The sequence below is a fragment of the Corvus kubaryi genome, unplaced genomic scaffold (genome assembly GCF_017639235.1).
Source record: "Corvus kubaryi isolate FWS band 111438036 unplaced genomic scaffold, C.kubaryi_AGA036_p1.0 55187, whole genome shotgun sequence".
In the NCBI taxonomy this organism is placed as follows: Eukaryota; Metazoa; Chordata; class Aves; order Passeriformes; family Corvidae; genus Corvus; species Corvus kubaryi.
The window spans coordinates 1-14,912 of record NW_024581407.1 but is presented as its reverse complement, the minus strand read 5'-3'; the positions used below and the strand labels follow the sequence as shown (position 1 = coordinate 14,912).

General features: G+C 60.2%; 1 protein-coding gene across 1 annotated transcript; it reads right to left on the bottom strand.

Moving 5' to 3' along the window:
- Nucleotides 1–1,222: 1,222 nt before the first annotated feature.
- LOC121672372 (sterile alpha motif domain-containing protein 11-like) lies at nt 1,223–11,120 on the bottom strand (the record flags this gene model as incomplete). Its single annotated transcript, XM_042044992.1, has 4 exons — nt 1,223–2,141; nt 2,343–2,421; nt 2,773–2,888; nt 10,653–11,120. Coding segments are annotated over 4 exons (1,582 nt in total), but the record flags the coding sequence as incomplete, so codon positions are not given.
- Nucleotides 11,121–14,912: the final 3,792 nt, after the last annotated feature.

Sequence of the window (14,912 nt, the reverse complement as noted above, 5' to 3'; positions counted from 1 at the left end):
AGTGCCTGTGCAAAAAGGGGGTACAGGAATTGTCTGGCACGGGGGGGGAGAGGCGGGTGCAGCTCTGCCTGCCTGCCCTCAGGTGGTTTGTGTTTCCCAGACCCACAGTACACATTTTTCACTCACCCCAGGATGGCTGCAGCCCTTGGATCGATACAACCCTCAATATTTCAGCTCTGAACTCCCAGCTCCCCACTCAAACCCTGGTGCTGCATCCGACCCAAGTCCCTGTCCTCCCAGGGCTTTCCAGGTGGGAGGATCCGAGCCCAGCGGGGCCCAGACCCGCGGGCAGGCAGGGAGAGCAGCCCCAGCCCTGTGTGAAACCAGCCAGAAGCCAAAGAGCCCTCAGGAAAAGTCCTCCAGCCCCGGCACAGGCTGCACAAACCAGGAGAGGCGGGCAGGGAAACCCAGCCCCGAGCTGTGCCGAGGCCTCGGGATGTGCTGGTGATATAAATCCAAAGTGATAATAATAAATGGGCTTTAACCCAACCCCACACTGGGGGGGGGGTGGGTGGTGGGAGGGTGGGGAGCCAGCCCCAGCCCAGGCCTCCCTGCAGAGCTTCTCACGAGCCACGAGCACCACGGAGCTGAGCCTGTCCCTCTTTAATGGCAGGGAGGAAAAGGCTCCTGCGAGGAAGCCTCGGCAGCCCAAGGCAGCAGGAATATTTATCATCCTGGCCACCTGCCTGTCACTGAAAAATCGCTTCCTCCTTCCTGGCTGGGAGGCAGCTCTAATGAGGGATGGGCAGCCGTGCTCACAGGCAGCTCCTCGCGGGGAGAACAGGCACAGCGACAGCACAGCACAGCACAGCCCCCCTTCTGCCTCCCCCCTGCCAGGGGGTCCTGCCTCCTGCTAATTGCTCTGCCACGTAATTAGCTGGGGCAGATCTGGGCTCTTGGCTGGGCTGGTGGGGCTCCCTGGGTCTGAGACCCCATTTGTGCCACCGGTACCCACTGCTCCTGCAGTGAGAACAGAGAGCTGGCAGTGACCTCCCTGCCTGCCCGTCCCATCCAGCCCAGCTCTCCCAGTGCCTGTGACACTGAGAGGTGCACCACAGGCCAGGCAAAGAGCCCAGCTGCCTCTGCCCTGGAAGAGCAGCACGAGGGAACCAGCCTGGAAAAGCCCTCCAAGGTCATCGAGTCCAACCTTTGACCAATGCCCACCTTGTCCCCAGCCCAGAGCACTGAGTGCCACATCCATCCTTCCCTTGGACACCTCCAGGGCTGGTGACACCACCACCTCCCCAGGCAGCCCTTCCAATGCCTGACCACCCTTCCCATGCAGAAATTCTTCCTCTCCAAACGAGGAAGAGAAGCTGACAAAGCAACCGCAACCACCCTGTGGAACGGGCACGGGGGAAAGCCCCACCTCCAGCACGGCCAAACACGTCCCTGCTCCACCCCACCAGCCCCAGCAGCCCCCAGCCTCACCTGCATGGAAGTAGGGGCTCATGGTGTAGGGGAATCCGAAGGGCAGCGGCTGGGGCGCCGGGAGGGAGGCTGGGGGCAGGTATTTCACCTCGGCCTTGTTGATGCCGGGCCCGAGCAGGTGGCTGGGGGACTCCGCGCTCGAGGAGCTGCAGGGGACGCTGGGGGCCGCGGCCGCCTCGCTCAGCTCCTTGGCCCCCTCGCACGCCTTGCCCGTGCCGTCCTTGCACTCCTTGAGCTCCGCTCCCGAGCCGCCCTCGGCCTTCAGCCCCTCGGCCTTGTCCTCGCCGACCTCGGCGTCGCTCTCCGAGTCCTTCATCTCCTCGTCGTTACAGTCCTGGGCCCCGTCCCGCGCGCGCGGCTCCGCGGCCTCCCGCGCCTCCCCGGGGCCCTGCGGCTCCGCGCGGGGCTGCGAGGACTTGCGGCCGCCCCCGGCCCGCCGGGGCTGCTCCTTGGGCGGGGTGGCGGCGCCGGGGCCGCCGGGGGTGAGGGACAGCAGCGGGGCGTTGTTGTGCCGCAGCACCAGCATGGCGTTGCGCCGGGACAGCTCGTCGCGCAGCGCGTGGCCCTCGGGGACGTCGTGCACGCTGCGCAGCGCGGGGTGGTCCGGGGGCAGCCCCGGGTGCAGGCTCAGGGGGTCTCCGGCCAGCAGCCTCTGCCGGTGCAGGTTCTCCAGCTCCTTCTGGCGGATGAGCTCGGCCGACATCTCCAGCCTGCGTTGGGACAGGGAGTTTGGGTGGGGGGGGTCTGGAGGAACGCGCTTCCCCCCCAGGAGCGAGGGGTCAGCTCTATGCCTGCGCAGCCTTTGCACAGGTCTCACTCGGACACTGCTGTGCCTTCTGGGCCCATTTCACCCAACACACCCCCCCCCACATGGTGCCACCAGGATGAACCCAGCCCCTTTTCACTCTTACCTGGCCAGGTTTTGCTTCCGTAGCATCTCCTGCTGCCGTGCGAACATCTCCGCCTGTGCCGGCTGCAGGAACCCGTAACCTGGGGCAGGGAGAACGGCACTGGGGGTTATTCATCTCAGCACTGACCCTTGGCTGCCTCAGGGCCAGCTCCCCAGAGGGGCAACTGAGGGAAAAAGGGCACCTGAGCGCTGCCTTTCTGTTCCAGAGCCCAGCTACCCCTCACTGCCACGGCAGCGTGGCCACAACACAGGGCCAGGAAGGCCAAGAGCAGCCAAGGAGCTCCTTTTGCTGCAGAACCGGGGTGAAGTTGGCACAGCAGTCATGGGGAGACACAGAAAATGTGTCCAGGCTGCTTGGCTGAAGGGCAGATTGTCACAGGCTGCACCTCTGCCCTGCCCTGGCTGCCCACAAGCGTCACCCCAGCACTCACCTGGCGTCTGGCACAGCGCCGACGGCACCCCGAGGAAGGGAGGCCTCAGGTGGGGCCCCAGGGCGATGTGGGGAGCGTTCTGGGGTGACAGCAGAGGCGGTGGGTGGGATATCTCCCTGCAGCAATCAGAAATTAAAGCCATGTTGAAAACCTGGAGGCTGCAAAGGGCCCTGGCTCAGGAACAACATCTTGGCTGCAGATGAGCTGCATCCTGACCCAGAAGCTCTTCTCTGCCTGCTCACCCACATGCAGAGCTTCTAAAATGGAGAGAAAAAACCAAAAGCAGCAGAACCAAAGGAGAAGAAAGCAGCCAGGACTCCACAGGTCCCACACATTCCCCACCTTTGCTTCTGTGGCCTTTCAGCCGGGCTGTCCAAAGGGATTTTCCCTGCCCATGGCAGGTTAAAGGGGGCGGCTGAAGATGCTGCATCTGCCCCTCCCCTTATCACATTTGGGTTTCTACCTCGACCACCTCACAGCTGATAAAGAATTCTGTGCTTGGGGAGCTGGAGAGCGGTTTGGGAAGATCTGAAGGCATCACTGGCTTGCCTTGCAAAAAATCCCTGTCCTAGCTGGGCTAAGGGATGATCTTTAATTCTGGAGAGAAAAGCTGGAAGTGAGGCAGAGGAAGACACAGACAGGAGAGGGATGTGAGCAGGGCAGAATGGGTAGAGCAGATGCCAGGGGGTGGGAAAGCTGGGAGAGGCAGGATTGGGTGGTGGGAAGGGGACAGTGCCTGGAAAAGAGGCAGGGAGCACTTGCTGGCAGCAGGAGGGAAGGCAAAAAAAAAAAAAAAAAAAAAAAAAGGAAGGGAATAAGAGCCAAGGTCTCTTCCATTAGTCAAATCTGCCCTGGGAGCCTGCAAGCAAATCTGCTTTCCGGCTGCACGTCTCTTAATTCCTTTTGATGGCCACTTACAACATTATTACCTTCATCAGGGCATCCAGAGGCAGAGCCAAGTGCGGGGCCGTTTATTTTCATTTTCCAGTATCTCCCTGGAAAATCTGCTCCGGGAGAGACTGGAGGGCAAGGGAGAGGGAGCCAGAAGGTGCCTGCGACTTTGCCACAAACCCACCCCGTGCGCAACCAGCGCGGTGGGGGGATAACGGGAGCATCCCGGCCGTCCATGCCCCCATCCCGCACAGCCCATGGAAAGCCAGACAGGGACTCTCAGGGGATGAGCTGGGCAAGGACAAGACCTTCCCAGCGCAGCTTTACCCGCATTCCCTGCAGCAGCCACTACAAAACCACTGACCCGGCTGAGCCTCCCCTCCGAAATTCCTCCTCTCCCCTACGCCGTGCCCATCCCGCCCATCCCCCGCGGCCGTCTCCCGGCTCTCCTTTCCCTCCTCCCCGGCTGCCCTGGCTCTCCTCTAAACTAATTGCGGAGCCGGCGGTGTCTGGAGGCGCGGCGCGGATCGATGGGCGCTGTTGAAATGTTAATGCCGCCCGTGCGCCGCGCCGCGCTCCGCTGGCAGCTCCAATTAATCTCAGGTAACGCCGCGCGCGACCTTCGGCTCCGAGCCGGGGCAGCAGCCAAGCGATGCTTATGTAATTACACCGTGAAGTGTGTAATCACCTGCCCTAATCCCCGAGGCCTCACAATTAGCCGGGGCCGCGGTCGCCGGGCTGCCAAGTGCTGCTGCCACCCGCGCCGGCCCGCGGATGAATAAGGGACAATTAAAGCGGCGTGACGGGGGCTCCGAGGTGTCCGCTCGATCGTAATTAGCTGTAATCATGGGGAGACGAGCCTGGCAGACGTGCTGGTCGTTTTATAAGAAGCAATTTAGGAAATCAAGTCGCTGTTAACCATCGCGTGGCCGGGCCCTCCCCGCCTTGGGAATGTGCTTCCTCAGGAGCTCCGGGTTGCCCGTGGAGAGCTCAAAAACAAAGGAGCTCCTTGATTGACGCCAGTCTGTGCCCAGGAAGGAGAGTGCGGGATGGGGATCAGGGCCGGGCGCTGGAAAAGGAAGGGTTCTCCCTTCGGTGGCAGCCCAGCGCTCATCAGAGGTTGTTTTTAGGCTTTCATGTTGTGCTACGGGGCATGACTTTGATCCCTAAGGAATGCACATCTGCTCCAGACTCTGCAGTTCATTCCCTCGGAGCTTCCCTGCCTTCCTGGGCCTGCTCTGGGTGCCTGGCTGGGGAATGGGATGTAGCAAAAGGACAAAGCTCCTGGACCCGATCCCATGAGCACGGCAGCCTGGAAAGCAGCTGCAGGTGGCTGGAAGAGGGGCTGGATGGGCCACATCAGTCCCACACACTCCACCACACGCTGGGGACGAGCCCCAAGGTTTGGGAAATCCGGGGACACGCACTGACACACGCTGTCACCGTGCCTGCCTGGCACAGCGGGACACAGAGACCCCTCAGCTCCCCCAAACACCCACACACGGCTGCTGGTGCGGCCAGGAGCAGCCCAAGGTCCCTCACACGGCACTGCCACACCCTGGGGTCAGAGCAGGGAGGCTGCAGATGGCCCAAACAGCCCAAAAAGGCTGCAAATAGCCAAACCCAGAGGTCACTGCACCTCTCCTGCTCAGCACCAGTCCCAGCAGCAGAGACCTTAGAAAGCAGGCAGGCATGCTCATAAATATTTAGGGCAGAGGGGATTTTCCTGCCTGCAGGGAGCCTGATGCTGCCCAGCTTCTGCTCCAGAGCCCTGGGGAACCCCTCAGCTGCATGGCCACGAGGGACAGATCCTCTGTGCCACCCCAACAGACCCATCCTCCTGGGCACAGAGCCTGTCGGAGCCTGCCCTGCTCCCTGCCAGCCCATCTGCCCCGTCCTTGGCACAGGGAGCTGGCACAGGAGGGAGGCAGCAGCACCAGGTCGTGCCCTGGCATGGGGCTGGGCAGCCCTCCCAGCCAGCCAACTGCTTCCCAGCCAGCTTGGAAAGAACTGGCACCCCCTGAGGAAAAACCCCCGAGACCTTAACAAAGGCTGCTGTGTTTTTAACAGCTGTGCACCAAAACACCGACCCCTGCACCCTCTCCCAGCCTTGAATCCCCCATGAAGTTCCTTCCTCCTCTTCCTCCACAGCCCAGAGTCAGAATTACAGTCCCCTCCTCTGAGGAGGTGAATTTAGCCCCCGGCAATTACATCTGATAAGCCTTGTCCTTACCTTGCAGAGAGCAATTCTGTGTTGCTGCACATTCCTCCCCCAGCCCCCTTTTCCTCTTCCCCCCCTAAAATGCCAGCTGGAGGCTTGTGAGCAGGGTATTAGGGGATTTGCACTGCACGCTGCTAAATTTGATATGTCCTTTAACAGGAGACAAATGGTTCACAAGGCTTAAAAAGTATCGACTTTTCTTTAACAATAAGCACTAATGGCCTTCAAATAATCAATATTTAAAGTCATTATGGGGTTACACATTATACTGTTAAAGCCAAGCCTTTCACTTTAACCCCATCATATCCTCCCAAGTCCCGAGCAGAGCTCCCCCCGGCTCAATCCGAGCTCCCAGGGAAGGCTCGGAGCACAGGCTGTGACTGGAGATGTGAGAGGGTCAGGAAACGCAGATTGAAACCGGCAAGGCATGGAAATAAATTTAGAACGGATGGAAGAAGAGGGGGTGGGGGGGAAAGAATGCATGAAAGCTCTGCTTTCTTCTGCTCTGCATTTGATAGGAAGAGACACTTTAAACCCGAGGTAACAGGCAGGGAGGCACAGAGCTCCTCGCTGCTCTGCCATCCCCAGACACTGCCAGGAAGGGAGAATAAATAAAATCAAAGGCCTTGCTAAAAATGGTGTTTGGGATTTCCAGGCAGGAAAAGAACATGTGCTGGCACTGCCCTCCCAGGGCAGCAGCAAGGCCTGGCCACAGAGAGGGGCTGGCTTGTGCTGCCCCTCAAAATCCAAACTGGTGCTGAAACCAAACTGGTTAAATCAGGTCAGGCTCTTTGGCCTTTGCTCTGCAGAACATTCAGCCAGCTGGGATCTGGGGAAGGATCCTGCCAGGGCAAAAATCAGAAGATCAGAGTGTTCAGAGAGGAGTGGGGGACTCAGGGCTGGGGTGGGTAAGAGCAGGAGAGAGATGGTGCCCAGAGAGGGCAGGAGATGTGCCCAAGGAGCCAGCAGGGAAAAGGAAAACCTCCCCAAAGCAGGGGGAGGAATTAGGTGGTGGAAGAACAAACCGTAGCAACAGCAGATGGGAAGACGGGAATCCAAAAATGCTGCCTGGGTATTTTGGGCACATCTCTGCTCAGAGAAAGCCTCTGGCTGGTGCACGGTGTCTGTCAGCTCCTGCAGGGGAGGCAGCGGGGGCCTCTCGCACACTCGGTGGCTCCCACCCCCAGCTCACTCCTGCCAAGGGGCTGGACTTCCCAGGACCCCAGGATGGGGGTGCTGATGGCAGCTCAGGCTGGCAGCGTTCCGTGTCCCCTGGCATTCCCTGCCGCCTTCCCCCGGATCCTGGGAGATGAACTGTGCCCCCACTGCCTCTTCAGGCCCCTGAGTGCTTGTACCCAGCACCTGCCCTGTCTGTGGCCATGCTCTGCCTTCTCCCCCCGAGAGAGGGGCAGGTCCCCCCAGACCCTGCCACACACGGCAGGCACCAGAACGAGCTCCCAACAACTCCCAGCACAGAACTGGAGCATCACATCCAACCAGGAAGCTTCACCCCACTGCCCACAGAGTCCAGCAGCTCACCCAGCCCTGCCCCAGCTCCTCTCCAACCCCTTCTGTGTGCAGGGCATGGAAGATTTTCCCTCAAGAGGAAATTTTCCCCAGGCTCCACACAGAGAGAAGCAGGGATGAGCACCTCGGGCAGGAACACGCCAGGCTGAAGGACCCAGCGGAACCATTGCCAACAAATCTTGGAGACAGCACCCAAGGAGCAGGATCCAAGCAGCTCTGCGGGGTACAGCCACCTGCCAGCTCTGCAGGAGAGGCAGCAGTTTGGGGATGGGAAGAGCTCCAGGCTGGAGTAGCTACAGTGGCACCTTTCAGCTGTACCCTTTCCTCATCCAAGTCTTTTTATAACACTGAACTCAACCATCTTCCCAAACAAACCACCAGGCCCTGGCACTCCAGCATCCAAGCTGAATCCATCTCGAAAGGATCTAGGGAACCAAAACCAGGAAAGCAAATGAATTCTCCAGCCTGTGGCTTGAGTCTGCTTTTGGCAAGATGTCTCAGTGTCACTGACTCCTTCCAAGAGATGGAGAACGGAGCAAAGAGGTCAAGGGACCACTATGCCACTATCAGGACCTTGGTCCAAGAAAATCCATATCCATGTGTTTGTGTGTCTCATTCCCACAAAGCCAAACCTCCCAGCCTGCTTCTGACCAGCAAAGATGTAAAAATTAATTAATGACAAATGTCTGAGCACACCCACCCACCTTCCCAAGTGTCCCCCAGCTCAGCCCCTTCACACCTGGGCAGCGGAAAACTGCGGGCACAGCTCCCATTGCCAGGCACGTTCTCTGCATCGCTGCCTCTGCAGAAACACCAGCACTGCCCTGACCAATGAAACTGGGTCACCAGTGGGGGTTTCCCCTCTTGCTTTGCCAGCTGAAGGGCTGAAGTCACCGATTATTCCTGCCCACAAAGCTGAGAGCTCACCTGAGCCGCACAGATCTCCCGGTAGGACGTGGAAATGGAATTTTAACACCGCGCCAAGCAGCTCTCATGCCCCTGCACTGTGGTTATTACCTCTGCTCCTGGGAAAGGAGACACCATAAATCCACCTATGTTTGCTGGGAATGTGAGGCAGCTTCCTCCAGTGCCTCCTCCCCTGCCAGTGCCCACCGGGACCCTTGGGAATTTCTGTTCCTGCAGGACAAAGGTGCACGAGGCTGCTCTGATTTACCCCCTTGACAAGGACCACAGCAGCAAGTACAAACCTGAGGCTAACGGGGAATGCAGGGGAGGAATTACCCCCCACAAAACTTTACTGCTCTACAACCCATGGCCACGGCTTCTCCTGGCATTCCAGAAACAGCTGTGGCGCTCCAGAGGAACAGCTGGCACAGGCCAGCTCCAACCAGGCCACTTCTGAGAGGGAGCAGAGGGACACCCCTCGGCGGTGCTCAGGGGGCTGCAGACCTCTGGGGAGAAATACTGGTCCTGTGGACTGATCCCAGCCTGGTTTGGGTTGGAAGGGACCTAAAAATCACCTAGTTCCACCCCCTGCCATGGGCAGGGACACCTTCCACGGTCCCAGGTTGCTCAGAGTCCCATCCACCTGGCCTTGGACACTTGCAGGGATGGGACAGCCACAGACTCACGATGTCAAGCCATGAGTGTGGGGCACAGTTCCCACTGCCCAGCAGGATTCCCCGGCTCTGCTAACATGGATTATCACCCCTGAGAGCCTGGCCAACTCAATCAAGATGAGCAGCAGTGGTTTGGTCCAAGAGCCATCTCCCAGTCTTCAGTCCCTGTCCCCTGACCCAGCCAGCAACTTCCCTCCGCTCTTCCCAAACCATGGAACGCTTCCTGGCCTGGCCCAGCTCCATCCCCCCAGCACCTGCCTGCCAGTGGCAAACACCTCTGGGTTTGATCTGGATCTCCCCACTCTCAGTCTGCCCCTCCTGTGAGCAGCCCCCACCCTTCCGTGGATGCTTTTCCAGGCAGCCCTGGGGCTGGCCTGGCTCCTCTCCAGCCCACACAGCGCTGGGGAAGCGTTCCTGAGAGCGGCTGCACGGAGGCTCCTCCATCCCTGCATTCCTCCCTCCCAGGTCTGCTGCGATCCGCACGGAGCGGGCGGATTTATGGGGCGGGTTAGCCAAAGTACGCGCTGTGGGAGAGAGGTTCCAGGGCTGCCCAGCCCCTCCTCAGTGCAAAGGTATTGGTGGGAGAGAAGGAAAACCAGACGGGATCTCCAAGGCTCTAAATGGGGGGAAAGGCTCTGGACTCAACCCATCCATACACACCCTACAGAGCTGACAGGGCAGCCTGCTCCGCCCCCATCCCGACACAAAAGCCAAAAGAAGTGTAAATAGCAGAGCCTTTCACTGCTCATCCCATGATACCCAAAGCTTTTGCATCCCCACGGCCCTCTCCCATCCCGCTATCCCTGTCAGGAACGCACGCAGCTTTAATTTAATTTCCCTCTGAAGTTCTTGATTGCAGAGGGAATGGCTCGTGGCACAGAGCAAGATAAATGAGCTAGAATTTCCTGGGGGCGGGGGGATATCGGCTTTCCAGCACTCCTAGCAGTGGGAAAGGCAAGCTGAGGCTCTTTTCCCTAACAAAGAAAACTTCTTCTCTTTCCGTTCCATCTCAGAGCATTTCTTCTCTCTCATTATCTGGGGATGCTATGAAATGCAAACTTAAAACACCTTAACTTGCTCTGTGCCCAAGAGCAGGTGAGAGTGGCATCTGCTCTGGATACCCAGCACAGGTTTGGGATCATTCCAGCCTGGCAGTCGCTCCCCTGGATGTGGATGTGGATGTGCACAGACACAGATCCCCCCCTTTCCACACAGACACCCCGGAGTGTGGCAGGATCACCCCCAGCACTCCTGAACCTGCACAGCCCCCGAAGGAGATGGTCACACCTCGCCCAGGCAAATCAGCTCTGCCCACCCCGGGCACTGCTGCCCTCTCCCATGGAATCACACAACCCTTAAGGTTGGAAAAGCCCTCTAAAACCACCGAGTCCAACCATTACCCTGACAGCGCCGTGGTCACCACCAAACCACGTCCCCAATGCCACATTCACACGCTTTTCGAACGCTTCCAGGCACGGTGACACCCCCACTCCCCTGGCCAGCCCATCGCAATGCCTGACCCAGTCGTTCCCCCCCTCCCACAGCCCACACCACCCGTGCCACCGCTCCAGCCCGGCCCGAGGGTGCCCCGGTGCGAGCCCCCCGCCCCTGCCCAAACCCCGCCCCGGGGCGGGCGAGCGGGCCCGGCCGTGCCTCGGTACCTGTCGGGGAAGTGGCTGTCCCTGTGCTGGGGGAGGCCCTGCTTCCTGCGCTGGCTGGACGAGTTGCTGGCCGAGGGGATGTGCGCTTCCATCGCGCCCGGGGTCCGCGCCGCCGCCGCCGCCGCCACCTCCTGCCGCGCCCGCAGCAGATCTGGGGACAGCGGAGGGAAGGGATGAGGAGCTGCTGCTGCTGCCCGGCACCGCGCCCGCACCCCCCAGCCCCGGCCCCGCTCGGACACACGGACACACGGACAGACGGAGGCACCCCCGCCCCGCTCCCGCCCGCCGCCGCTCCCCGGGGCCGCTCCGGGGCTGCTCGCGGCTCCCCGCGGGCGACAGCGCTGCCCCGGGGCTGCTCCCGGCCGTGCCCGCAGCCCCCGGGCGACAGCGGCTCCGCTGTCCCCCCCCTTCCCCTGGCCACCCCCGCGGCTCGGGGCGGCTCTCGGGCGCCGGGGCGGCGGCGGAGCCCTGCGGGGAGCGGCGGCCCCGGCACTCACCCGGCCGAGCAGCTCCGGGCGCGATCCGCCCCCGCCGCCCAGGGAGTTTGGCAGCGGAGGAAATTGTGCAACTACGGCAGGGGGTGGATTTACTCTTTAATTGCCTTCCTGCCGGAGGGAGGGAGGGAAGGAGGGAGGGAAGGAGCGGAAAAAAAGGGAGGGAAGGATGGAAGGAGGGATGGATGGATGGATGGATGCGAGGAGAGCAGAAGGAGAGGGAGGCATTCCCCAAACTCCTTCTCCCGGTCGGTCCCGAGCGGAGCCGCCCTGGCACCTGCCCCGGTCCCACCGTGTCCCCTCCGCCCCCGCCGAGCTTCTCGGGGCTCTGCCCGGGACCCCCGTCGGGGGCTCTGCAGGGCTGCACCTGCCTGGCACAGCGAGGACAGGGAAGGGCTGGGCCCGGAGCAGCTGAGGATGGGGTACAGCAAGGGGCCCTCGCTCCCAGCCTTAGGCACGGCGCTGCCAGGACACAGCCACAGGTCAGAAGGAAACGCACCCCCTCATTCACCCTGCACTGCGCTGGCACCTGTGACCTGTGTCACCCGGGCAGTGACACCTGGGCAGTGACACCTGGGCAGTCCCTTCGGGGCGGTCAGTGCAGACCGGCTGCCCACACAGTGCCCTGGGAGGGACAGAGCAGGCAAGGCCGGAACCCACCCCAAGCACAGCCAAGGAGGGGAGGTGATGCAGGTACAGCCCGTGTACCACTGCCCTGGCCTCAGGGAACAACAAGTGCCATGGACACCTGTGCCAGGCGCACTGAGGCCTTTCCAGGGAGCTGCTCTCTCCCAGTTAAGCATCAGGAGTCCCTCAGTCCCCGAATCTGTATGAAATCCCCCCCCACACAGCTCACATCCCACCCCAGAGCCTCTGCTGCTGTTCACGTGGTGCACAGGAAACATCCCCACAGAGGAAACCTCCCTCACCCTGCACCAACCTGCCAAAGGAAACCAAAACACAGCTGGGGAGAGGAGCAGAGGCAGATTTATCTCAGGCAGCATCACACCTCGAACACTGACCCTGCACAGCCCTCACATCCAGAAGCACATCCACCTCTTCCCACAGCTGATCTGTAAAGCCACATTCCTGTAGGAGCATTGCACAACCCTGTAGGTGCCACGCCTCCCAACTCCTTGTCTCCCTTTTCCCACCAGGCTCCTTTCCCTCGCTTCTGGGAATCCCAGCCACCCCTGTCTCTGCTGGCACCAAGATGTGCCCAGCCCAGCCCGAGCTCCATCAATCACAGCATCAAACACTTTGGTGATGGTCAGGGCTGGAGCCCTGAGGTGGGGTGAGAACATTCCCACAGCTGCTGTTTCTGCTGGCAGGAAGGGGGACAGTGGTGCCCAAATTTCTGGCCACATTCCTTCCCCTGTCCCCACGCCCCCAGCCGAGGGGACAAACACTAAAATGACAATTCTGAACTGCACAAGCCCGTGAGAAACAGCCGAACACCATCAGATCACAGAAAAAGCCCACAGAATTCACCGAGCCAGGGAGACCGTGCACCTCCAATGTTTATAAATTAATTATCTGAAAAACCCAGGTCACTCCTGATTGCCACGGCGGCTGTAATTTAGAAGCCTGGCGTGCAGCCAGCTCCAGGAGCCGCATTGATCCTGAATGACCGCAACAACCCCCGCACACACCCCCTCTCCTCTCCCCTTCCCCCTCCTCCCCTCCCCTGCGCCCCTTCCCTGCTGCCCAGACCCCCCCGAGGATCTGTTATTTACAATCCTGCACTCTGACAGTTGGGAAATCAGATTGATTGACAGTGGGACGCTGGCGGATGGAGGTTCCAGGCACGGAGACAGACTGAATTCAGAATGTGGGATGAATGCCACTGGGAGAACGGGGGCGGAGGAGGGGGGGCTGAAAAGCAATTAAAAAAAAAAGATTTCTAAATTATTAACATTTTTTTAAATTATTAATGTTATTGGTGCCTCCATGTGAGCCCGCAGATAAACTGCGCTTTGTACTGGCACTAATAATTTATAGCCCAACCAGAGCCCTGTGGCGTGGAGACAATCCAAAAATACACCAAGTTTTGTCTTGTCAGTGTTCCCCGAGCGAGTCTGGCTGTGCAGGCGCCTCCTCCCCCCCTGCCCACCCCAAAACCCCAGCGTGACCCCCCCCAACAAATGCTGATGAGACAATTTAATCATCATCATAAAAACACGTCAAGCTCTCAATGCAATGAGCTGTTCTCGTTATTTGGGGGGAAGGGGTGATCCCAGCTGTCCCCCAGCACACCCTGGTGGGATGGACACGTCCCTGTGCCCAGCAGCCACCCAGGGCCAGTGTCTGTCCCAGTGCTGCTCACACCCCACGTTCTGTGCTGTGTCCGAGCTCTGCTGGGCTCCCCAGGGGCTGCACAGCCCCCACGTCACGGCTGAACACTCAGCACGTTCCTGCCTGCGAGTGCCACCCCTTTGTCACACCCTGTCCCTCCCTCTGCGCGTGTTCCCGCACGTCCCTGTGCCACCCCAGCCCCGTGGCACACGGCTCTGCCCCTCAGCCATGAGCTGAGTTTGCAGGAGCTCTGCGATGCCTGGCACAGCCCAGCACCACCCAGAGCTGGTGCCACGCTCCCCACGGGGGCTGGGGCAGGTTTGTGCTGGGCCTTTGCTGATAAGCAAATCCTTCCTCCACAGCAATCGCCTTCCTGCCCCCAGAGAAGCCAATCAAATCAAACAGAGTGGAAAAGAAGACAGCCTCTTCATTAACCTAACAAGGAGCCCTGGGGATTTACACTTGAGACCAGAGATTCTCCTCCAGCTCTCGCTGGATGCTCCGCTGAGGCTGCTGGTGCTCCTGCCCTGCCTCAGCCGGGCTGGGATGTGCCAGCCCTGCACACCTCGGGCAGGGAGCAGCAGAGGGACAGATCCTTGCACGGCTCTGCCCTTCGGTGACACTCCAGCCTTCTGGAACAGCACCACCTCTGCCACGTCCCTGGCTGTGCCTGATCCAGCTGAGTTATTTCACTCCCATGCAGGAGAGGACTCGGGACAGGGCACAGCTTTGCTTGGCATCAAACTGGGCCAGTGCCAGCAGGTTCTGCTCACCCGAGGGCAGCTGGAGTGGGTGAGGAGCCCGTACCTGTGGAGGGATGCTCGTGGATCCTGAATCCAAGTGGATCCAAGGTGATCCCGCAACTGCCTGGTGCCCCCTTTAGGCGCAGCCCAGGACGTGCTGGATCCAGCCAGCTCCCTCCAAAACCCTGGGAAAACCTTCCAGCAACCCCTCAATCCGTGTGGGACTCACCAAATCCCGGGACTGCAGGACCTCCAGACACCACTCCAGCCCCAGGAGAAGGCAGCAACATCATCTCACCATTCCCATCCCTATATGTCAGGACTGTCTGGCACTGCCTCCATCTCACCCCCTTGGCTCCACACCACAACCCAAATCTCTTACTCCAGAGATTCCCAATACTCCGATGGACACAAACTCTTGAAACAAGGGAAGAGAAGGACCCCCCTCACCTCCCCTGCAAAACACAGAGCACTGCTGCTGCTGCATTCCGGGAAGGAAAAGCACATCCCCATGGATGGCTGCAGAAGGAATCAGCATTTACAGATGGCCAAGGGGAGATTCCTCCAAAGAGATGGACAAAGGCTCCGCAGGACCCCCTTCAGCAGGGTACACCCCACCACGTGTACCCACGGCACGACAAACAGCCAGCACTGCAGCCCACCAAGCCCTCAGCACACACGGGGCTCGGGGACATCTCCCAGCCCCATCCCAAATGGGCCCAGGGCTC